At 47.3% G+C, this 25,783-nt stretch overlaps 1 protein-coding gene across 13 annotated transcripts in view; it reads left to right on the top strand.

Annotated features, from left to right (window-relative positions):
• rimbp2b (RIMS binding protein 2b) overlaps positions 1-25,783 on the top strand; it is a 389,940-nt gene that overhangs the window by 250,907 nt on the left and 113,250 nt on the right. For 8 of the 13 annotated variants that reach the window (XM_072587662.1, XM_072587666.1, XM_072587657.1 and 5 more), the window contains 4 exons: positions 1,585-1,605; positions 6,214-6,406; positions 11,816-11,967; positions 25,313-25,389. In XM_072587662.1, coding sequence (XP_072443763.1) covers positions 1,585-1,605; positions 6,214-6,406; positions 11,816-11,967; positions 25,313-25,389 — 443 coding nt within the window. The remainder of the gene's footprint in view (positions 1-1,584; positions 1,606-6,213; positions 6,407-11,815; positions 11,968-25,312; positions 25,390-25,783) is intronic. The other 5 variants (XM_072587667.1, XM_072587660.1, XM_072587658.1 and 2 more) reach the window with 1 other exon arrangement.

Below are 25,783 nucleotides of genomic sequence, written 5' to 3'. Positions count from 1 at the left end.
GGGGGAGGGGGGAGAGAGGGAGAAGGAAGGAGAGTGGGGGAGGGGGAGAGAGGGAAGGAGAGTGGGGGGAGGGGGGAGAGAGGGAAGGAGAGTGGGGGGAGGGGGGAGAGAGGGAGAGGGAAGGAGAGTGGGGGGAGGAGGGAGAGAGGGAAGGAGAGTGGGGGGAGGGGGGAGAGAGGGAAGGAGAGTGGGGGGAGGGGGGAGAGAGGGAAGGAGAGTGGGGGGGAGGGGGGAGAGAGGGAGAGGGAAGGAGAGTGGGGGGAGGGGGGAGAGAGGAAAGGAGAGTGGGGGGAGGGGGGGAGAGAGGGAAGGAGAGTGGGGGGGAGGGGGGAGATGGTGTTGGGGTGAGATGAAGATTAGTACATGAAGAAGAAATGGGGAGAGGGTGGGGCTAACTGATGTCTCCCCACCTCCCCCCAAGGTCAGAGAACTGGCATTGTTTGGGGTTAGGGATGGTGGGGGTGGGGGTGGGGAGCAACAGAATCTTCAGGCACTTCTTTGGTCACCATTGGGCCTCCAGCTGCAGTGGAGGTCCCACAGCTGAGGGCCAGCACCAAGTGGGTGATCCCAGTCCACAGGCATGGACAGTGCAGCCAAGGAAGGCAGTGGAGGGGTGACCATTCAGGGAGGAGGAGGGGAGGGAGACTTGGGGGTGCACCCAGGGTCCAAGGTAAGGGCGAGGGGCTGCCTCTAGGGGGCTCCCTCGCCCCTGCACCTCCCAGTTACTGAATGCCAGGTCTCAGGCACAATGTGTTTGATACTGAGGAACCCTCCTGGGCAGGGGGTGGTTTACTGAACAAACCCAACAAGACAATCCAAAAAGCCTCTATTCAATTCTAGCAGAATCACTAAAACTCAAATGGGCCTGAAGATAATCAATGCAGATTGACCTCGACATGAGTCTAAATAACATCCTGCACTTGGCAGATAAGAATCCCACATTAGCCCCTTCCTGTTGTATGTGTCCCTTGCCTTTAAGAGACTTCACCTTTAAGGTCTGAGTGTGACAGTTCATCTGCCAGGGGCTTACAAACTGCAAACTCCTCAAGCGTTTGCTTCATAACTTGTGATGGGTTTTACTGTTTTCCATACACTAACTGATGGACGTAATCCCTGACCAGTGACTGATTACTAGACCGTTAGCACAGAAGAGTTACAGTGTAGAATGAGGCCATTCGGCCCATCTTGCCTGCACTGGCTTTTCTCAAGATCACTGCCGTGACAACCCTTTCTCCCGTCCAACTTAACTGGGGAAATTTCCCCATCGGTGTGAGACCAACTCGGGGCCCAGCCCATAACAGGGTGAGCCCTGACCAGCTTCCCCACCTCAGCCCACAGTGGGTCCTCTCTTATAGAGCAGTGCAGTGATTCTGATGGTAAATTGTTACAGAGAGACAGCTGGTAGAGACAGTGGAAGAGATTTGATGGCGAGGAAGAAGACTCAATCTTCAAAAACAACAAATCCTGACCCACTCTGTGTGCTGCTTTGATTGTAACTGTGTGTGAACCTGTATTTGTGCAGTGTATGTCCAGATGTGTCAATCTGTGTCCTGATGTTTTCTTTTACTTTAATGCGTGGACCAGAACACCTTGGACAGCATGCAGGTACCCTTCACCAGCTGACTGTGAGATCTCCCTGCTTTTAGATGTGGCCCTTGCTTTAAGGGACTTGCCTCGCTACCTGCTATTCTTCCTGTTTTGTAAGTTTTTTCTTTGCTCATTTACAACAGGAATAATCCGGAAAAACACACAAACAATTGGTAAAACAAACACACCGACTGATTCGGATCTCCGAACAGCCAGATTATTAGTGGCTGTTTGAAAAATGATACCATCTGCCTTTTCTTGTTTCGATGTTTGTGATCTTCCAACTGCAAGATCAAAGAAACGATCGGAAATGGGGATCAAACCAAATCTATGTGAATTCCAAACAATTTCTAACAGTTTGGACTTTACCTGAAAACTTGCAAAAGAGAAAAATGCAGAGACAAGGACCCCTCGGGCTTGTTCTGTGTTCGAGGCTGAGCCACAGACAGAGAATGGTCGGTTAATACTCTGGAACATGTCACACAGCAGGCATGGCGAGTCCTTGTTTAAATCCTCTCAGTTTAATGCATCTGAATCTAGTCACCCTGTCAGCAGGGGAGTACATTAACAGCTGCCTGGCTACACACTGATGCCTGGGTAGGAGATCCATCTGCCTCCCTCATAGTCTGCTGCTCGATTTACTGCTTTTCATCAGATAAGGAAGAAACCCTCATTTCTTGATCAGGACCAGCCTCTAAGGTTCAGTGTGGGATTTGGTGAATCAAGCAACTTCTATTTTCCCAAATCCTCGGTGTTTTTTCCCATTCTCGGTTTGATTGTTTCCCTTCTGTTTGCTGCTGCTGTTGTTGTTGGTGCTGGGAGGGCTGTGGGATTAATCTCAGCTTCATGGAGCTGTTAAAAACCTGCCCTCCTGCTCTCAAACTGACTGAGCACCTTTATTATGGGATGGGTCAGTTCGATCCTGCGCTGGTGAAGGTTATTAACTCTGACTGGACACGTTACAGGAGTTTCCAATCACATGACTTCCCATTGCTTACTGCTCTATCCCAGAGTCTTCCTATTCATCACCTACAGGGAATCCATGGCCAACCAGAGAGTGATCTGAATCTCTACCAGCTGATTGGATGATATTTTGCTGTCAATTGATCAACATCTTTTTCCAAATGTCTGAGGATTTTCAAATCACAGAATAGTTTAAGTACAGGACGGGGCCATAGCAAGCCCTGTTATTGCTCAGTTGGGTGTTACCTGGAGTAAGCCTGTAACCCAGCCCAATTGGAAGTTCAGGTAATGGTTGAAACTTCCTCCCTACGCTCTCAGGGAGCACATTCCACATCCTGACCACTCACTGCATCCACACACATCCCCCGATACCTCCATTGCTCCTTCTGCCAATCACATTCAATCTCTGCCGTCCGATTCCTGATCCTTCCACCAATGGGAACAGTTTCTCTCTACTGACTCTTCCCTGATCTCTCCTGATTCTGAATACTTCCCAAGCTTCTAGGATATGCAGATCCCTCACCACTCAGATAACATGCTGCTCATTTATTCTCCTCATTAATATGGACAGTTTCCCACTTTCCCACATTGTACTCCATTTGCCAGATCTTCACCAATCCCTTAAGCTGTCTTCATGACTCACTCTCTGACTTATCTTTGTGTTAATCGCAACATCTTCAGTTTTCTTTATCCATTTTGGTACATTGTAAAACAGTTCCTCCCTAGCTCTGTTCCCTGTGACACATCACTTGTTAATGTGAACCCACTTCCTGTTTCCTGTTAGCCAGCCAATCATCTCTCCTGGCCAATGTGATAAAATTAACTCCATACAGCAGAGTGAATCATTAAAACTAACTTCAAACAAATCAAACAATTCATCCTTTGGGCTGTTGGTCTTCCCTTGCCATTTGGTTCATGGAAGGTTCTAGTCAAGGCTCTGACTGTAGACCCAGTGTCTCTCTGGGTTGACCACTGAGTGATGCCTGGCTCAGTGTGATTTCCGAGTCAGTGAATGCTCTCTCCCTTACTGGTGCAATCTCAGAATCTTTATGAAGGGCACAGTCTCAACTGAGATTTACAACATTAGCTCTTCACCTGAACTCTGCTTCGACAATGTAATGGTCCCAGCTGAAGGGAGGTTGCTATGACCATTACAACAAGCCTCAGCAATAAACCAGGCATCGTTTCATCTTCTCATCATTACTTTTGATTCCAGATTTTTCAAAGATGGAAGGTCGATCTGGAAATTAGGGTACCAGAGAAAGTTCCTGTGGGAATTAGACACAGATGACTGTTATTCCACCATCCTTGCTCTCTCAAGCAACATGTTCCTCATTAACCAGCCTACAGACACCTCCATTGTCTCTCAGTATGTTAACTCCACTGTAGGCTTCACACACACTAAAGGGCAAGCAATTTCCTTACATTTTGCCAGCAATCTTCCTCAAGTACAAGATCTGATTATCGATAGCCTGGGAGGTGATGGTATTTCATTGTCTCATGTCTGTAAAACATGAACCTGACTCACTGATAAACACAAATGCTGAGGTCAATATAGTGTTAGCTGCTAATTCATATTGTCAGACAGAAAATATTTAATCAAACATTAAATTATTTCCATTTTGGATTGAATGAGGTAGTTTCTTCCTGTGTGGTGGTTATAGCGTCCTAATGTATCTGCCTTTTTGTATGTCTCTGCTGATGCTGTGCAATGTGTGTGGAGACTGTCCATGTATACCCTGAATTTACATGGCGCCAAGCTGCCCTGTTAGCTCAGGAAGTCGATGTAGCAGGGACAGGAACCTGGTGTGAGCTGCTGAACACTTTGGGCCATTCCTCACCTCGTGGCCCTTCGGCCATCAAGTGCTGGATTCTGGATATGTGGGGGAGATTGCATTGCCGTAGTGCCTGGTTGTCCATGTGTTAATCAGCAACTCTCCACCCCCTCAGCCCCAGCCCACTGCCTGGACATGCCTGTTCCCCAATCAGAGTGATGTGGGGGGGATGAGAGAGTGGTACCAATGTTCAGAGTGAATGAAACAGCCCAATTTCCCCTTTCACTTCAGACAGTGTTGTAAGAGTGACAGGTCTTTTCGATTTTAGTCATAGAGCCCAGTGTGTCAGAGGGATAGGGGGTTTGTAGCAGTGATTCCTGGGCCTGAGCCAGCTGTCAATAAACAGCTCCAGGCAGGGGACTGTGGCAGAGGGCATCTCTGCCAACTCCCTGCTCTTTTCCCTAGTTATGTTGGTGCCCAGGTGTCCTTGGAGAGGGAGTATGTGCTGTCCACTAATACTCTCGATGCCTTTAGGGAGAAGTGGGCACCGCGGCAGATACAATGCTTTATTTCCCACCCCTACCCCCCACAGTATTCTGATTTAATCCCTTCCCTCTCTCCATACCTGCTCCTGCGCCTTACCTGTGATGGTTTGCTTCCCCCATCATGGCCTGAGCTGGTAAATACTGCATTGGCTTCCCGGCTGTTTTACTGGTGGTGGGTAGAAGTGGCAAAAAACAATAAGTTGCAATTAATGATTGGAGCTGACGAGCTCAGTGCATGTGGAGGGGGGGGGGGGGGGGGGGATTCAACTGTGTATTAGATGTATGCAAAGTACTGAAAGACTCGTGGTGTGTGTGTGTCTGTGTGTGTGCACGCATGCTCATGTATATCTGTGTGTGTGTGTGTGTGTGTGTGTGTGTGTGTGTGTGTGTGTGTGTATCTCCTTCTGTATGTGTGTCTGTCCCTGTATGTATCTATGTGTGTACATGTTTGTGTGTGTCTGTGTGTGTCTATCTGTGTCTGTGTATGTCTTGGCATGTATGTTTCTGCATTTGTATGTATTTTTGTGCATATATCTGTATGTGTGTGTGTGTGTGTGTGTGTGTGTCGGTGTGTATATCTCTGTGTCTGTGCGTGCATGTGTATCTTTATGTCTGTATGTGTGTACACCTTGGTATGTATATCTCCATCTGTGTGTGTGTGTGTATATCTGTGTCTGCATGTGTATATATATATATTGGGGTGTATGTGTACCTGCATGTGTGTATCTCCATCTCTGTATACGTATCTGTGTGTGTGTGTGTGTATGTGTATCTATATATCTCTGTGTCTGTGTGTGTGTGTGTGTGTATATTGGTGTCTATGTCAATATATCTGTGTGTGTGCGTGCATGTGTGTGTGTGTATATATATTGGTGTCTATGTTGATATATCTGTGTGTGTGTGTAACTCCATCTATGTGTGTGTACCTTGGTGTGTGTAAATATCCCTGTGTATCTTGGTATGTGTGTGTGTGCGTGTGTGTGTGTGTGTGTGTGTAACTCCATCTGTGTGTGTGTACCTTGGTGTGTGTATATATCCCTGTGTATCTTGGTATGTGTGTGTGTGTGTGTGAGTATATATTGGTGTCTATGTTGATATATCTGTGTGTGTGTGTAACTCCATCTGTGTGTGTGTACCTTGGTGTGTGTATATATCCCTGTGTATCTTGATATGTGTGTGTGTGTGTGTGTGCGTGTGTGTAACTCCATCTGTGTGTGTGTACCTTGGTGTGTGTATATATTCCTGTGTATCTTGGTATGTGTGTGTGTGTGTATGTGTGTGTGTGTGTGTGTGTATGTGTGTGTGTGTGTGTGTGTGTGTGTGTGTGTGTGTTTCCTGTGCAGGCCAAGGTGCGAGAGTTAGAGGAGAAATGTCGAAATCAGAGCGAGCAGTTCAGTCTGCTGTCCAGGGAGTTGGAGACTTTTCGTCAGAGTGCTGGTAACATTGACCTGCTCAGCTGCCCGGCCTCACAGAGGGAGAGAGCTGGCAAGACCCAGCCTCCACTGATGAACGGATTAGCCACAGTGCTTCCTAAAGGTAGGAGACCTTTACTTGCAGCTACCTTTACAACATTCTGATCTTCATTGTCAATCTCCACCCGTTGGAAGCAGCCTTCAGTGGTCAGACTCTCGGCTGCTGTCCCTGAGGAGCAGAGGGTTAACAAACTGAGTGGAGACTGTGTCGATGTTAGTTACACCTCGGGGTGGATCATGTGACATAACCACTCCAGCTGTAATCCAGGTCTTGTTCTCCAGACCAATGGGCTGGCCCATTCCCAGCAGCCTTTATACTGACCCCCCCCTCTGTGTTGATGAACACTGGGTTATTCTCCTCCAGGGTCTTGTGCCAACTTTGATTCCATCAGGTCAGCTTCGGGGAGAGTGAGATTCCACAGTATCCAGTCATTTTGTGAGATTTTTCTGTGTGTAAATTATGTAGGAGCAGAGCCCTTGTTTTCAGTTGTGTCTCATTGGCTGTGAAGAGCAAGTTTTTATTCATTCACAGGACATAGGTGTCACTGACTGGGCCCAGCATTTATTACCCCATCCCTAGTTGTCCCTTGAGAAGGTGGGGGCTGAGCTGCCACCTTTAATCACTGCAGTCAGTGTGCTGTGGGTAGACCCACAATACCCTGAGGGAGGAAACTGGACCATGAGAAGTTGGAAAACATTCTGATCATGTGAGGGCTGAGGCCTGAGAAGGAGTTAGATTCACTGAACTTTGACCTTGCCTCATCCAGCAATGAGGTTGTTCCAATGTGCATCCCCAAACCTTCAGCGTTCTGAACCAATCACAGTGAACGAAATTTGACTGAAGAGTCAACAATAGCCCCAAGCACAATTTGAGGGACAGTTTCAGTGGGGGAGAGATCATCGAATCAAAGAATCATTGAATCCCCACAGTGCAGAAAGAGACCTTTCAGCCCATCAAGTTTGCACAACCCACCCAGAACCATCCCCCTACCCTATCCATGTAACCCTGCATTTTCCATGGTGAATCCACCTGACCTGCACATCTTTGGACTGTGGGAGGAAACTGGAGCACCCGGAGGAAACCCACGCAGACACGGGGAGAATGTGCAAACTCCACACAGTCGCCCGAGGCCAGAATCAAACCTAGAACCCTGGTGCTGTGAGGCAGCAGGCACCAGAGATCTGCAATTATTGGCCAACATCCCCCCCCAAAGTCTGCTGAAGATCCTGGGGCAAAGCAACCTCCACTTGGCAGGGCTACACATGGCCATTTCACAGACCCCGTGCTATTCCTTTGAGACCAGGCCATCAAATGGCTCTGATATTGGCTTAAAGGTGCATGCTAGGTTCCTCTGGGGCTGCCCTGTAGGGGGCTAATGTGGGGTAGGTGGGGCTGGAGGGGGCAATGCTCAGAGAGAGGAAAATACAGGGAGGGGTTGGGGGAACAGTGAGAAAAGATGAGGGGGTGGGGGACGTTGTGGGGTGGGGTTGGGGGTGTGGATGACGGGGTATGGGTGGGGGTGTGGACAGGGTGGGAGTTGGGGTGGGGTTGGGGGTGTGGGTGAGGGGGTGATGTGAGAGCTTTCCCCCTGAGCAGGGACCCAGGGAGTACAGGCCTGTTCCCGGGGGCTCACTGCGGGAGGAGCTGGGGAAGGGGCATAAATGATGGTCATGTCAGCACCGCCCACATCCTGTGAGTGAATAATAAAGGAACGAATTATTCTCATGATGCTTTGGGACTTGGAGTGAAGGGAAATATTCTGTTAAGTTTGGTATGCTTTCCTTTATCGGTCAGAGTATTGAGTACAGGAGTTGGGAGGTCATGTTGCGGCTGTACAGGACATTGGTTCAACCACTGTTGGAATATTCCATGCAATTCTGGTCTCCTTCCTATCGGAAAGATGTTGTGAAACTTGAAAGGGTTCAGAAAAGACTTACAAGGATATTGCCAGGGTTGGAGGATCTGAGCTATAGGGAGAGGCTGAACAAGCTGAGGCTGTTTTCCCTGGAGCATCAGAGGCTGAGGGGTGACCTTATAGAGGTTTACAAAATTATGAGGGGCATGGATAGGATAAATAGACAAAGTCTTTTCCCTGGTGTAGGGGAGTCCAGAACTAGAGGGCATAGGTTTAGGGTGAGAGGGGAAAGATATAAAAGAGACCTCAGGGGCAACGTTTTCACACAGAGGGTGGTGGGTATATGGAATGAGTTGCCAGAGGAAGTGGTGGAGGCTGGTACAATTGCAACATTTAAGAAGCATTTGGATGGGGACATGAATAGGAAGGGTTTGGAGGGATATGGGCCAGATGCTGGCAGGTGGGACTAGATTGGGTTGGGATATCTGGGCCGCATGGACGGGTTGGACCGAAGGGTCTGTCTCCATGCTGTACATCTCTATGACTCTATGACTCTAATCAGGTGACCTCTCTGAAACACTAATGAGTATTAACCAATTGGTGATCTTGGGTCATGGCAACGAGGGGGACTCTCGTCCTAGACCCTTGTGTAAATTCCTGCAATAGCTTCCAAAGGACAGAGCCTGAGTATAACCTCTCCCTGAGTCCAACCTGTCTCTCAGACAGTGCAGCCCTCTCTCCCTCCTGCACTGGGCACAGCCACCTGGAGTTTAGCTTTAGGCTTTTGAAGTGGGACTGACCCTGAGGTGAGAGGCTGCAGGACTGATACCAAGCCTGAGAAACCTGACCCAGGGAAGCCGGAGAATCGGGGGCTGTTGGCCTTTGAGCAGAAGTGGAGAGTTCGCTGAGGTCCCAGAATGAGAGAGGGTTTTTTTCTGGAATAAATAACTAAAAGGAGGAAGTGTTACCATGGTCAGAGGCACAGTGACTGGGGAGTGAAGATCAAAGGGAATCAGATCAAGAACTTGGAGCCAGAGAGGATCATTCACGTGCCATGGGATGATGCAATCTGAAGGGAAGCAGGTTCAGTCTTCGAAAGGGAACTGGGTAAATGTTTGAAGTGAATTATGTTGCAGGGCAATCAGAATGAAGCTCCAAGTCAGACCCCAGCTGGAATACTGTGAAACAGGTTTGGTCCCCTTATCGAAGGAAAGATCAGATGGCATCAGATTCTGGCCGGAGCTGAGCCTGGCAATGGAGGGATTTTCTTATGAGGAGAGCCATAGATTCATACAGCACCGAAACAACCCCTTCTGTCCCACTCATCCGTGCTGACCAGGTCTAGTCCCACTTGCCAGCATTTTTCCTATCCCCCTCGAAACCCTTCCTACTCATGCCCCTTGGGCTGGTGACCTGTACCCTTTGGGGTTTCAAGAATGAGAGGTGACCTTTCATTGAACCATTCTACACTGTACAGGGGCTTCAGGGTCAATGCATAAAGGTAGTTTCTTGTCGTGGGAGAGTCTCAGAACAGGAGGAGTAATCACTGTGAGGGGACACAAATTGAAGACAGACCTGAGGAGGAATTTCTTCTCTCCAAGGGGAGTGAATCTGTGCAATTCTTTCCCAAAGAGAGCTGTCGAGGCTGGGTGTATTCAAGACTGAGAGAGAGCGATGTTTCATAAGGAAGGGAATCAAGGGTTAGGGGGGAAAGGCAGGAATATGGAGTTGAGGCTGATTGGGTCAATCATGAACTCATTGTATAGCAGAGCAGATGTAATTGACCAAATGGCTTGCAGCTGCTCCTGTGTGGTATGGTCTTACACAGGCATGGCTAGCCCAATGGGATTCTTACCCACTCAGCTGATTTGTTCGGGCAGCGTTAGAGACGATGTGATCAGCGCAATGCGAGTCTTCAGGACCCAAAGAAACTGCCCCTGGGCTCTGGAGTGGAGGGAGGGATTGTGTATAATTCACTGGGCAGGAAAATAAAGTCAAGGGACGTGTTTCCCAAACAGACAGGACATGTTTCAGGGATCAGACTAGGAAGAAAAACTGGAGAACAAAACCAAAACATCCAAAATTCCCCAGAATTTCAGTCAGGGCTGAGAAACGATTTGCTTAATGCAACATTTCCCCACCTCAGCATCACCATCTGAAACTATCTCTCCCTAAAACACACAGTTAATCCCAAAGCTCCAGGGATTTGTCCAATCCTGTGTTCACAGCTGAGGCACCTGGAACCTGATGGTTAGATTCATCTCTTTGATGTTAGTCCTGATATTGGTAATGAAGCCTGTTCTGATTCAGTTAAACTGCGGAGCTGAGCTAATTGTGAACTTGTGATGGAAAACCTCAGAGACTGTTCTTGAGTTAGGAAGGGTAAGGGATTGAATAAGGCCAAGGTGATTGGGAGACATTGGTGGTCTGCAGGGGCTGGAGGTCCTGTCAGAATGACACGGTGACCATATTTCAACACCTCCTCAGATGGAGCCTGACCTTAACCCACCTGAGAGAGGTTAATATCATCTAGAAGGACAAGGGGCAGCAGATGGATGGGAACACCACCCCCTGCAAGTTCCCCTCCAAGTCACTCACCATCCTGACTTGGAAATATCTCATCGTTCCTTCAGTGTCACTGGGTCAGAATCCTGGAATTCTCTCTTAAGGACATTGTGGGTCTACCTACAGCACATGGGCAGCAGCGGTTCAAGATGGCAGCTCTCCATGTTCACTATGTTAATCACTAGAGTTAGAAGGTTTGCTCCAAAGTGTCCACGGACATACTTTTCTCTTTAGAATTTTATTTCAACTTTCACATTACAAGACCCCCATCACACTGTTACCTGTTCTCCACATTGACACACCCAGTTCCTCCACAATTATCCCTTAATTAACATATAACCATGACTTATTCCCCAGTTCCATTTGCTCCAAGATATCGCTATCAGACCCATCCCAGCTACATGATATCAGTAAGGGATGGGCGTTAGCTGCTGGCCTTGGCATACCCTGGGAGGAAGGAGGTCTATCATTGCTCTCATATTCCTGTTCATTGGCTTGTGTGTGGTCACTGGCCCCCAGCCTCAACGGGGACATGAGCTTTTGTTATCCCAGGAACTGGGAGTGTTTGGGAATCGCTAATGACTCAGTTTGTGAAGTCAAGAAGCAAAAAGTTCAATCTGCTTGGCCCAAAGCTGTCATGCTCCAAACATCTGAGAATAGAACATTCTCAGATGGTGTCTGCTCCCCAGGATCAGTGATGTACAGAACAGAACAGAGTATCAAAACTGTACTGTCACACTCTCAGGAATATCGTGTGAGATCTATTAGAATCGAGGAATCAGGTGAAACACAGCCAACAAGGTCATTTTAATCCTCCTCCAATCCAATGGTGTCCATTTTCACATTGATTTTCACTGATCTGTGAGTTGAGACATGCTCTGACCTGCAGACCTGGGATTATTCAGGTGACTATACTGTCACAATAACAAATGCAGACTGTGGTCAGGCTGGGATCAGGCCCTGTGTGCTGTGAATGATCTGGGATGGGGGTTGATTGAGAAAACAGCTCAGTAAAACTGTGTCCCCAGCTTTTTTTTTGGTTCTGTTTTCAGGCACTGAAAGTCCATCTGGGAGCAGATCGGTGATCTCCGAATATACCCGGCCCTTTCAGTCATCCGGTGGGAAGTCAGAGTTGCTGTCTGCCAAGCCGACCCTCCTGTCTCAATCCACACTGGACAGCCCAAGGCATAGCCAGCTCCCTGAGGTCAGTTCACATCCTGTTACTCAATAGCAGCAATGATCCAACAATCAGAGTTAGGACAATGTGTGAAACCAGCTCACACAGTGAGCACACGAATCCTGCTGGAGCTGTCAGATGAAACTCCTAGTCATAAGCACACCCAGGTGGATAGTGCTGTTAAGAAGGTATACAGTGTGTTGGGTTTCATTGGTAGAGGGATTGAGTTCCAGAGCCGCAACGTCATGCTGCAATTATACAAAACGCTGGAGCGGCCACGCTTGGAATATTGTGTACAGTTCTGGCCCCCCCATTACAGGAAGGATGTGGAAGCATCGGAAAAGGGACAGAGGAGATTTACCAGGATGTTGCCTGGTCTGGAGGGAAGGTCTTATGAGGAAAGGCTGAGAGACTTGGGTCTGTTCTCATTGGAAAGAAGAAGGCTAAGAGGGGATTTGATAGAGACATACAAGATGATCAGAAGATTAGACAGGGTAGACAGTGAAAGTCCTTTTCCTCGGATGATGATGACAGCTTGTATGGGGGACATAACTACAAATTGAGGGGTAGTAGATTTAAGACAGATGTCAGAGGCAGGTTCTTCATGCAGAGAATGGTAAGGGTGTGGAATGCTCTACCTGCTAATGTAATTAACTCAGCCACATTAGGGAGATTTAAACAATCCTTAGATAAGCACATGGATGATGATGGGATAGTGTAGGGGGATGGGCTTAGATTAGTTCACAGGTTGGCGCAACATCGAGGGCTGAAGGGCCTGTTCTGCGCTGTATTGTTCTATGTTCTATGATATCTGCACAGTCCAGCAGGATCCCAGTACACACGGAATCATTTGTTGCAATCAGATTAGGAAGGTTTTCCTTGCTAATGTTTCATTCTGAAATGATCATTTCTCCTGGAAGTCAGGGCAAATCACTTTAACTTCAGGTCATTGTCCAATTGGGTACTGCTCATCTTTTCACACTCTCTGAAACGAATGATGGCAGAAGGTATCCAACAAAGGAAGATGACCTTACAGACAATAGGTGCAGGAGTAGGCCATTCTGCCCTTCGAGCCTGCACCACCATTCAGTATCCTCAATCAGTATCCTGTTCCTGCCTTATCCCCATAACCCTTGATTCCACTATCCTTGAGAGCTCTATCCAACTCTTTCTTAAACGAATCCAGAGACTGGGCCTCCACTGCCCTCTGGGGCAGAGCATTCCACACAGCCACCACTCTCTGGGTGAAGAAATTTCTCCTCATCTCTGTCCTAAATGGTCTACCCCGTATTTTTAAGCTGTGTCCTCTGGTTCGGAACTCACCCATCAGCGGAAACATGTTTCCTGCCTCCAGAGTGTCCAATCCTTTAATAATCTTATATGTCTCAATCAGATCCCCTCTCAGTCTTCTAAACTCAAGGATATACAAGCCCAGTCGCTCCAGTCTTTCAGTGTAAGGTAATCCCGCCATTCCAGGAATTGACCTCGTGAACCTATGCTGCACTCCCTTAATAACCAGAATATCTTTCCTCAAATTTGGAGTCTAGAACTGCACACAATACTCCAGGTGTGGTCTCACCAGGGCCCTGTACAGCTGCAGAAGAACCTCTTTGCTTCTATACTCAATTCCTCTTGTTATGAAGGCCAGCATGCTATTAGCCTTCTTCACTACCTGCTGTACCTGCATGCTTACCTTCATTGACTGGTGTACAAGAACACCCAGATCTCTCTGTACTGCCCCTTTACCTAAATTGATTCCATTTAGGTCGTACTCTGCCTTCCTGTTCTTGCCACCAAAGTGGATAACCATACATTTATCCACATTAAACTGCATCTGCCATGCATCTGACCACTCACCTAACCTGTCCAGGTCACCCTGTAATCTCCTAACATCCTCATCACATTTCACCCTGCCACCCAGCTTTGTATCATCAGCAAATTTGCTAACTTATTACTGATACCATCTTCTATATCATTAATATATATTGTAAAAAGTTGTGGTCCCAGCACAGATCCCTGTGGTACCCCACTGGTCACTGCCTGCCATTCCGAAAGAGAGCCGTTTATCACTACTCTTTGTTTCCTGTCAGCCAACCAACTTTCAATCCAAGTTAGTACTTTGCCCCCAATACCATGCACCCTAATTTTGCTCACTAACCTCCTATGTGGGAATTTATCAAAGGCTTTCTGAAAGTCCAGGTACACTACATCTACTGGATCTCCCTTATCCATCTTCAGAGTTACATCCTCAAAAAATTCCAGAAGATTAGTCAAGCATGATTTCCCCTTCATAAATCCATGCTGACTCTGACCTATCCTGTTACTACTATCCAGATGTGTTGTAATTTCATCCTTTATAATAGACTCCAGCATCTTTCCCACCACTGAGGTCAGACTAACTGGTCTATAATTTCCTGCTTTCTCTCTCCCACCTTTCTTAAAAAGTGGTACAACATTAGCCACCCTCCAATCCTCAGGAACTGATCCCGAATCTATCTAACTCTGGAAAATAATCACCAACACATCCACGATTTCTCGAGCCACCTCCTTCAGTACCCTGGGATGTAGACCATCAGGCCCTGGGGACTTATCAACCTTCAGACCTAACAGTCTCTGGGATGTGGTTTTATCTAAAGCTAAAATAAATTCTGGTGTTCTAAAAACCTCTTTCCTGACTCTATCCTGGGGGACATATCCTCTTTCCTAAGACCATTCTGGGGTAGATATCCTCTTTCCTGAGACCACCCTAGGATAGATATCCTCTTTCCTGAGACCACCCTGGGGTAGATATCCTTGTTGACACACTCCTCGCCAGTTTACGGTCCCTATGATAAGCACACAGACACGTGAAGGAATTGGTTTCTACTCCATCTGAGAGATTGTAGTCTTTTCCCCTGAACACACCAGAGAACAAGAGGGACACAGTCATGGTTTGGGTGTTCAATCCACTCTTTACCAGTCAGATTCTTCGAGAGCAAAATCTGTTCAGAAAATCCCCGGACTGCCAGCCTCCCTGGTCTCTGTCTGGTTAAAGAACCATTGGGAAGGAACCTGCGAGAGCCAAGAGAGGAATCCAGAAAGTATCACACTCACCTCTCCAGCTATCGCGAGAACAGTTTGTGATTGGAGGATCTACTGAAAGATCTTTCCGCCAGAGTTTGTGGAGGGAGTTGGGAGGGAGCTTTGAGCAGTGCTGCTGACCTCTGACTCTCTTCTTGCTGTTGGACTGACATTACAAGAATCATTTGGGGAATCAGCAAGGAAACATGAGACATCCAAAGATCTGTAGGTTAGGGTGAATTGGCCATGCTACATTTCCCACAGTGTTCAGGGATGTGGAGGTTAGGGTGAATTGCACATGGAAAATTGCCCATAGTGTTCAGGGATGTGGAGGTTAGGGTGAATTGTGACCATGCAAAATTGCCCACAGTGTTCAGGGATGTGTAGGTTAGGGTGAATTGGCCATGCTAAATTGCCCACAGTGTTCAGGGATGTGTAGGTTAGGGTGAGTTGGCCATGGTAAATTGCCCACAGTGTTCAGGGATGTGTAGGTTAGGGTGAATTGGCCATGGTAAATTCCCCACAGTGTTCAGGGATGTGTAGGTTAGGGTGAATTGGCCATGCTAAATTGCCCACAGTGTTCAGGGACGTGTAGGTTAGGATGAACTGGCCATGCTAAATTGCCCTCAGTGTTCAGGGATGTGTAGATTAGGGTGAATTGGCCATGGTAAATTGCCCACAGTGTTCAGGGATGTGTAGGTTAAAGTGAATTGGCCATAGTAAATTGCCCACAGTGTTCAGGGATGTGTAGGTTAGAGTGAATTGGCCATGGCAAATTGCCGTCAGTGTTCAGGGATAAGCAGGTTAGGATGAATTGGCCATGCTAAATTGCCCCCAGTGTTCAGGGATGTGTAGGTTAGAATGGGTTGGCCATGCTAAATTGCCCACAGTGTTCAGGGACGTGTAGGTTAGGATGAATTGGCCAGGCTAAATTGCCCACAGTGTTCAGGGATGTGTAGGTTAGGGTGAATTGGCCATGGTAAATTGCCCACAGTGTTCAGGGATGTGTAGGTTAGAGTGAATTGGCCATGCTAAATTGCCCACAGTGTTCAGGGATGTGTAGGTTAGGGTGAATTGGCAATGGTAAATTGCACACAGTGTTCAGGGACGTGTAGGTTAGGATGAATTGGCCATGCTAAATTGCCCTCAGTGTTCAGGGATGTGTAGGTTAGGGTGAATTGGCAATGGTAAATTGCACACAGTGTTCAGGGACGTGTAGGTTAGGATGAATTGGCCATGCTAAATTGCCCTCAGTGTTCAGGGATGTGTAGGTTAGGGTGAATTGGCCATGGTAAATTGCCCACAGTGTTCAGGGATGTGTAGGTTAGAGTGAATTGGCCATGCTAAATTGCCCACAGTGTTCAGGGATGTGTAGGTTAGGGTGAATTGGCCATGGTAAATTGCCCACAGTGTTCAGGGATGTGTAGGTTAGGGTGAATTGGCCATGGTAAATTGCCCACAGTGTTCAGGGATGTGTAGGTTAGGGTGAATTGGCCATGGTAAATTGCCCACAGTGTTCAGGGATGTGTAGGTTAAACTGAATTGGCCATGGTAAATTGCCCACAGTGTTCAGGGATGTGTAGGTTAGAGTGAATTGGCCATGGTAAATTGCCCACAGTGTTCAGGGATGTGTAGGTTAAACTGAATTGGCCATGGTAAATTGCCCACAGTGTTCAGGGATGTGTAGGTTAGAGTGAATTGGCCATGGTAAATTGCCCACAGTGTTCAGGGATAGTAGGATAGTTGAATTGGCCATGCTAAATTGCCCATAGTGTTCAGGGATGTGTAGGTTAGGATGAATTGGCCATGCTAAATTGCCGTCAGTGTTCAGGGATATGCAGGTTAGGATGAATTGGCCTTGCTAAATTGCCCCCAGTGTTCAGGGATGTGTAGGTTAGAATGGGTTGGCCATGCTAAATTGCCCACAGTGTTCAGGGACGTGTAGGTTAGGATGAATTGGCCATGGTAAATTGCACACAGTGTTCAGGGACGTGTAGGTTAGGATGAATTGGCCATGCTAAATTGCCCTCAGTGTTCAGGGATGTGTAGGTTAGGGTGAATTGGCAATGGTAAATTGCCCACAGTGTTCAGGGATGTGAAGGTTAGAGTGAATTGGCCATGCTAAATTGCCCACAGTGTTCAGGGATGTGTAGGTTAGGGTGAATTGGCCATGGTAAATTGCCCACAGTGTTCAGGGATGTGTAGGTTAGAGTGAATTGGCCATGCTAAATTGCCCACAGTGTTCAGGGATGTGTAGGTTAGGGTGAATTGGCCATGGTAAATTGCCCACAGTGTTCAGGGATGTGTAGGTTAAACTGAATTGGCCATGGTAAATTGCCCACAGTGTTCAGAGATGTGTAGGTTAGAGTGAATTGGCCATGGTAAATTGCCCACAGTGTTCAGGGATGTGTAGGTTAGAGTGAATTGGCCATGGTAAATTGCCCACAGTGTTCAGGGATGTGTAGGTTAGAGTGAATTGGCCATGGTAAATTGCCCACAGTGTTCAGGGATAGTAGGATAGTTGAATTGGCCATGCTAAATTGCCCATAGTGTTCAGGGATGTGTAGGTTAGGGTGAATTGGCCATGCTAAATTGCCCACAGTGTTCAGGGATGTATAGGTTAGAGTGAATTGGCCACGGTAAATTGCCCACAGTGTTCAGGGATAGTAGGATAGTTGAATTGGCCATGCTAAATTGCCCATAGTGTTCAGGGATGTGTAGGTTAGGGTGAATTGGCCATGCTAAATTGCCGTCAGTGTTCAGGGATATGCAGGTTAGGATGAATTGGCCATGGTAAATTTCCCCCAGTGTTCAGGGATGTGTAGGTTAGAATGGGTTGGCCATGCTAAATTGCCCACAGTGTTCAGGGACGTGTAGGTTAGGATGAATTGGCCATGCTAAATTGCCCACAGTGTTCAGGGATGTGTAGGTTAGGGTGAATTGGCCATGCTAAATTGCCCACAGTGTGCTGGAATGTGTAGGTTATGGTGAGTTGGCCATGGTAAATTTCCCACAGTGTGCTGGAATGTGTAGGTTATGGTAAGTTGGCCATGGTAAATTGCCCACAGTGTTCAGGGATGTGTAGGTTAGAGTGAATTGGCCATGCTAAATTGCCCACAGTGTTCAGGGATGTGTAGGTTAGGGTGAATTGGCCATGGTAAATTGCCCACAGTGTTCAGGGATGTGTAGGTTAGGGTGAATTGGCCATGCTAAATTGCCCACAGTGTTCAGGGATGTGTAGGTTAGGGTGAATTGGCCATGGTAAATTGCCCACAGTGTTCAGGGATGTGTAGGTTAGGGTGAATTGGCCATGGTAAATTGCCCACAGTGTTCAGGGATGTGTAGGTTAGGGTGAATTGGCCATGCTAAATTGCCCACAGTGTTCAGGGATGTGTAGGTTAAACTGAATTGGCCATGGTAAATTGCCCACAGTGTTCAGGGATGTGTAGGTTAGAGTGAATTGGCCATGGTAAATTGCCCACAATGTTCAGGGATGTGTAGGTTAAACTGAATTGGCCATGGTAGATTGCCCACAGTGTTCAGGGATGTGTAGGTTAGAGTGAATTGGCCATGGTAAATTGCCCACAGTGTTCAGGGATAGTAGGATAGTTGAATTGGCCATGCTAAATTGCCCATAGTGTTCAGGGATGTGTAGGTTAGGGTGAATTGGCCATGCTAAATTTCCCACAGTGTTCAGGGATGTATAGGTTAGAGTGAATTGGCCATGCTAAATTGCCCATAGTGTTCAGGGATGTGGAGGTTCGGGTGAATTGGCCATGCTAAATTGCCCATAGTGCTCAGGGATGTGTAGGTTAGGAGTGAGTTGGCCATGGTAAATTGCCCACAGTGTTCAGGGATGTGTAGGTTAGAGTGAATTGGCCATGGTAAATTGCCCATCGTGTTCAGGGATGTGTAGGTTAGGGTGAATTGGCCATGCTAAATTGCCCACAGTGTTCAGGGATGTATAGGTTAGAGTGAATTGGCCATGGTAAATTGCCCACAGTGTTCAGGGATAGTAGGATAGTTGAATTGGCCATGCTAAATTGCCCATAGTGTTCAGGGATGTGTAGGTTAGGGTGAATTGGCCATGCTAAATTGCCCATAGTGTTCAGGGATGTGGAGGTTCGGGTGAATTGGCCATGCTAACTTGCCCACAGTGTTCAGGGATGTCTAGGTTAGAGTGAATTGGCCATGCTAAATTGCCCACAGTGTTCAGGGATGTGTAGGTTAGAGTGAAATGGCCATGATAAATTGCCCATAGTGGTCAGGGACGTGTAGGTTAGGGTGAATTGGCCATGGTAACCTGCCCACAGTGTTCAGGGATGTGTAGGTTTGGTGCGTTAGTCAGGGGTAAATGAGAAGTAATGGGGAATGGGTCTGGGTAGGATACACTTCGGAGGGTCATTGTGGGCTTGTTGGGCCAAAGGGCATGTGTCCACACTGTATAGGTTGAATTCAGTTCCTGTAACAGTTTTAGATTGCTTCACTGAACGTTTCAGTGTTAGATTTTGAAGTGAAATTATTTAATCCAAAATAAGAATTCCTAAAGCAATTGCCCCAACAAGATTGGTTGAGACTCATCTTAATTTACCTTCCAAACCCATGCCCACTTCCATCTAGAAGGACAGGGGCAGCAGATACATGGGAACACCACCCCCTGCAAGTTCCCCTCCGAGCTACTCACCATCCTGATTTGGAAATATATCACCATTCCTTCAGTTAGCTGTGTCAGAATCCTGGAATTCCCTCCCTCAAGGCATTGTGGGTCTACCCACAGCACATGGGCTGCAGAGGGTCAAGAAGGCAGCTCACCCCCACCTTCTCAATGGGCAACTAGGGACGGGCAATAAATACTGGGCCCAGCCCGTGATGCCCACATCCTGGAAACTCATGGTACCAATTATCATGTCCTTGGTTTTTGAATCAAAGATAGACTGGCACTTTAATCCACCCTTCCCCCATGTCTGGTGCGCCAGTCCTATCAGGAAGGGTATGTGAGAGATGAGAGCAGTGCTGGGAGTGAGTTAGATGCTGGGTTTACACACAGGACAGCAGGACTGGCTGTTCAGCTGGGGCGTGTGGAATTGGGGGAGGGATAGGCATTGGTGGGGGTGGGGGGGCTGTGGTTTGGAGATGGGGTGATTGTGAGAAATGATCATTGGGGATAGAGAGGGTGGAGAGTTAGATGTGTTGTGGGAGTGAGGAGACTGAGGCTGGGGTCTGTATATTGGAGTGTCCTGCTGCCCAGTTGAATATTTATCCCCGAATCAAAATAATTAATAGATTATGTAGTAGTTATTACATTGCTGTTCCTTGGGATCTTGCTGTGCACCCATTATTTGTGACATTTCCTACACCAGTTGAGACAATATTCCACTGGCTGTGATATGTTTTGAGGTCATTAAGGTACATGCGAGTTAGCATCACAAACCCAGGGTCTCCTTTTATTGGACCTTCCCGCTTCAACACCCTTGCTCCATCAGAGCTCAGCCAGTTGTGGGCATGCTCCTCAGTCTGTTTTGAGGAGACCTTCTCTTTTTCAGAACAGTGTCTGTAACTACCTGGATTATCCCTGCTACCCATCTTAAACAAGAGGACATTGGCAAGTCTCCAGTCCTCCAGGACCTCACCCATGTTCAAGGATGCTGCAAAGCTATCTGTTAACGCCCCAGCTATTTCCTCTCTCACTTCCCTCAGTAACCTGGGATAGATCCCATCCGGACCTGGGGACTTGTCCACCTTTAATGTCTTTTAGAATACCCAACACTTCCTCCTTCTTTATGCTGACTTGACCGAGAGTAATCAAACATTTAGGGTGTAGGTTTGCTCACTGAGCTGTAGGTTTGATATCCAGATGTTTCATTACCTGGCTAGGTAACATCATCAGTGGCGACCTCCAAGTGAAGCGAAGCAGTTGTCTCCTGATTTCTATTTATATCTTTCTCCTGGATGGGGTTCTTGGGGTTTGTGGTGATGTCATTTCCTCTTCATTTTCTGAGGGGTTGATAGATGGTATCTAGATCTGTGTGTTTGTTTATGGTGTTGTGGTTGGAGTGCACACGAACACCAGCTAGCCACAAAAAGACATGACCCTCTCTCCCTTGTAGCCCTACACACGGATGAAAAAACCACCATTCCGACTGGGACAACACATCTATCCTGGGACAGGCTAAGCAAAGACATGCCAGAGAATTCCTAGAGGCCTGGCACTCCAACCACAACGCCATAAACAAACACACAGATCTACATACCATCTATCAACCCCTCAGAAAACAAACAGGAAATGACATCACCACAAACCCCAGGAACTCCATCCAGGAGAAAGATATAAATAGAAATCAGGAGACAACAGCTTCGCTTCACCTGGAGGTCACCACTGATGATGTTACCTAGCCAGGTAATGAAACGTCTGGATATCAAACCTACAGCTCAGCGAGCAAACCTACACCCTAAACCTCAACCTGAGCTACAAACCTTCACAAACCTTGCAGCAATCAAACATCTATCCCTAACCTCAACATCCGCCATGCCCCTCTCCTCGGTGAATACTGATGCAAAGTCCTCATTAAGAATCTCACCCATTTTCTCTGACTCCACGCATAACTTTCCTCCTTTGTCCTCGAGTGGGTCAACCCTTTCTCTAGTTACCCTCTTGCTCCATATACATGAATAAAAGGCTTTGGGATTTTCCTTAACCCTGTTTGCTAAAGATATTTCATGACCCCTTTCAGTCCTCGTAATTCCTTGTTTCAGATTGGTCCTACCTTCCCGGTCTTCTTCCAAAGCTTCATCTGTTTTCAGTTTCCTAGATCTTTATATATGCTTCCTTTTTCCTCTTAGCTAGTCTCATAATTTCACCTATCATCTATGGTTCCCTAATCTTGCCATTTCTATTCCTCATTTTCACAGGAACATGTCTGTCCTACACTCTAATCAACCTCTCTTTAAAAGCCTCCCATATATCCAATGTGGATTTACCTTCAAACAGCTGCTCCCGATCTACATTTCCCATCTCCTGCCAAATTTTCAGATTGTTGGCCTTCCCCCAGTTTAGCACCCTTCCTTTTGGACCACACTCGTCTTTGTTCATGAGTATTCTAAAAGTTATAGAATTGTGATCACTGTTCCTAAAGTAATCCTCTACTGAAACTTCATCCACCTGACTGGGCTCATTCCCAACACCAGGTCTAGTATGGTCCCTTCCTGAGTTGGACCATTTACATACTGCTCTAGAAAACCCTCCTGGATGCTCCTTACACTAAGTGAATCCCAGTCAATGTTGGGAAAATTAAAATCTCCCATCACCACCACCCTGTGGCTCCTACATCTTTTTATGATCGGTTTACATATTTGTACCTCTATCTCATGCTCGCTGTTGGGAGTCCTGTAGTACAACCCCAACATGGTTACTGCACTCTTCCCATTTCTGAGCTCTGCCCATATTGCCTCACTGCTTGAGTCCTCCATAGCACAGCTGTGATATCCTCTCTGACCAGTAATGCAACTCCTCAACCCCTTTTCCCTCCCTCTCTATCCCACTTGAAGAATCGATATCCTGGGATATTTAGTTGCCAATCATGTCCTTCCCCCAACCAAGTCTCAGTAATATCAATAACATCATACTCCCAGAAACTAATCCAAGCCCTAAGTTCATCTGCCTTACCTACTACACTTCTTGCATTAAAACAAATGCACTTCAGACCACCTGACCCTTTGCGTTTATCGTCTGCTTCCTGCCTATAGAGTCATAGAGATGTACAGCATGAAAACAGACCCTTCGGTCCAACCCGTCCATGCCGACCAGACATCCCAACCCAATCTAGTGCCACCTGCCAGCACCTGGCCCATATCCCTCCAAACCCTTACTATTCATAGACCCATCCAAATGCCTCTTAAATGTTGTAATTGTACCAGCCTCCACCACATCCTCTGGTAGCTCATTCCATACACACACCACCCTCTGCGTGGAAAAGTTGTCCCTTAGGTCCCTTTTATATCTTGCCCCTCTCACCCTAAACCTATGCCCTCTAGTTCTAGACTCCCCCACCCCAGGGAAAATGCTTTGTCTATTTACCCTATCCATGCGCCTTATAATTTTGTAAACCTCTATAAGGTCACCCCTCAGCCTCTGACGCTCCAGGGAAAACAGCCCCAGCCTGTTCAGCCTCTCCCTATAGCTCAAACCCTCCGACCCTGGCAACATCCTTGTAAATCTTTTCTGAACCTTTTCAAGTTTCACAACATCTTTCCAATAGGAAGGAGACCAGAATTGCACGCAATATTCCAACAGTGGCCTGACCAATATCCTGTACAGCCGCAACATGACCTCCCAACTCCTGTACTCAATACTCTGACCAATAAAGGAAAGCATACCAAACACTTTCTTCACTATCCTATCTACCTGCGACTCCACTTTCAAGGAGCTATGAACCTGCACTCCAAGGTCTCTTTGTTTAGCGACACTCCCGAGGACCTTACCATTAAGTGTATCTTCCCCTTGGTCATGCTGACTTTATTATCTAGTTCCTTACAGGCTTTAGTTACTACCTCTGTACTGTCCACTAACCTCATTTGGTTCCGATCCCCCTGCCACATTAGTTTAAACGCTCCCCAATAGCATTAGCAAAAGAACCCCAAGGACATTGGTTCCAGTCTGGCCCAGGTGTAGACTGTCCAAATTGTGATAGTCCCACCTCCTCCAGAACTGGTCCCAATGCCCCAAAAATCTGAACCCTTCCCTCCTGCACCATCTCTCAAGCCACACATTCATCCTCATCTTCACTTATCTCGCAATTCAGATCATGTTGTAGGATTTAAATCACTATCAGTGACTAGTTATAGATTTCTATCTGTAACCAAGATCATCAAAGCAGGTTTTTACGTTTTTAAAAATACAAAAAGGAACGGCAGATACTGGAAATCTGAAGCAACCAAAAGCAGAAATTGCTGGAGAAACTCAGCAGGTCTGGCTGCGTCTGTGGAGAGAGAAACAGAGTTAATGTTTCAAGTCCAGCAACCCTTCTTCAGAACGGAACTCTGTTTTTCTCTCTCCACAGATGGTGCCAGACCTGCTGAATTTTTCTCGCAAATTCTGCTTTTGGTTGTTTTAAATATTCAATTTAAAAATTTTAAAATGTGGCATCACTGGCTGGGCCCGGTATTTATTACCCAACCCAACCTCCACTCCCGGCACCTTCCCCTGCAACCGCAAAAAATGCAAAACTTGCGCCCACACCTCCCCCCTTACTTCCCTCCAAGGCCCCAAGGGACACTTCCATATCCACCACAAATTCACCTGCACCTTCACACACATCATTTACTGCATCCGCTGCACCCTATGTGGCCTCCTCTATATTGGGGAGACAGGCCGCCTACTTGCGGAACGTTTCAGAGAACACCTCTGGGACACCCGGATCAACCAACCCAACCAGCCCGTGGCTCAACACTTCAACTCCCCCTCTCACTCCACCAAGGACATGCAGGTCCTTGGACTCCTCCATCGCCAGACCATAGCAACACGATGGCTGGAGGAAGAGCGCCTCATCTTCCGCCTGGGAACCCTCCAACCACAAGGGATGAACTCAGATTTCTCCAGTTTCCTCATTTCCCCTCCCCCCACCTTGTCTCAGTCAAATCCCTCGAACTCAGCACCGCCTTCTTGACCTGCAATCTTCTTCCTGACCTCTCCGCCCCCACCCCTCTCCGGCCTATCACCCTCACCTTGACCTCCTTCCACCTATCGCATTTCCAATGCCCCTCCCCCAAGTCCCTCCTCCCTACCTTTTATCTTAGCCTGCTGGACACACTTTCCTCATTCCTGAAGAAGGGCTTATGCCCAAAACATCGATTCTCCTGCTCCTTGGATGCTGCCTGACCTACTGCGCTTTTCCAGCAACACATTTTCAGCTCTGATCTCCAGCATCTGCAGTCCTCACTTTCTCCTTGTCCCTAGTTGCCCCTCGAGAAGGTGGCAGTGAGTTGCCTTCTTGAACCGCTGCAGTCCATGTGCTGTGGGTAGACCCCACAATGCCCTGAGGGAGGGAATTTCAGGATTCTGACCAAGTGACACTGAAGGAACAGTGATATATTTCCAAGTCGGGATGGTGAGGGGCTCAGAGGGGAGCTTGCAGGGGGTGGTGTTCCCATGTATCTGCTGCCCTTGTCCTTCTAGATGGAAGTGGTCACTATTGGACGTGTGAGGGAAAAATACTACAGCAATACTACAGCAAAATACAACACTACTAAAGATTTAATTCTTTGAAATAGCCTTTGAGGGGATTGATTTAATTGCTGGTTTGTTTTGTGATTACAGATGGATGTTGAAGCAGACAGTTCTAACCCCAAAATGAGGTACACAGGAAAGGTGCATCTGTGTGTAGCCCGGTACAGGTGAGCTGCTCGTTTGATCATTTGCCGTGTGGGTTTGTAAAGTGATCCAGGCTCCAGGATGGGATTACATCACGCCAAGGCTCTGTCATAACAGATTAAAACGAAACAATCCAGATGCCGGAAATCTGAAACAAAAACAAGGATCACTGGAGAAACTCAGCAGGTCTGGCAGCATCTGTGGAGAGAGAAGCAGAGTTAATGTTTTGAGTCTGGTATGACTCTTCTTAGAAGTGGAGATTGCACCTTCCTAGTTCTGAAGCAGGGTCACTAGACCCAAGACATTAACTCTGCTTCTCTCTCCACAGATGCTGCCAGACCTGCTGAGTTTCTCCAGTGGGTGATTGTAAAGCCAGCTGACTGCTTGAAGAGGTGTCGAGGTGTCACACCCAGAAGA

The sequence above is a fragment of the Chiloscyllium punctatum genome, chromosome 17 (genome assembly GCF_047496795.1).
Source record: "Chiloscyllium punctatum isolate Juve2018m chromosome 17, sChiPun1.3, whole genome shotgun sequence".
Lineage (NCBI taxonomy): Eukaryota > Metazoa > Chordata > Chondrichthyes > Orectolobiformes > Hemiscylliidae > Chiloscyllium > Chiloscyllium punctatum.
Note: the sequence above shows the minus strand (reverse complement) of the source record. Positions and strands in the feature narration are given on the sequence as shown.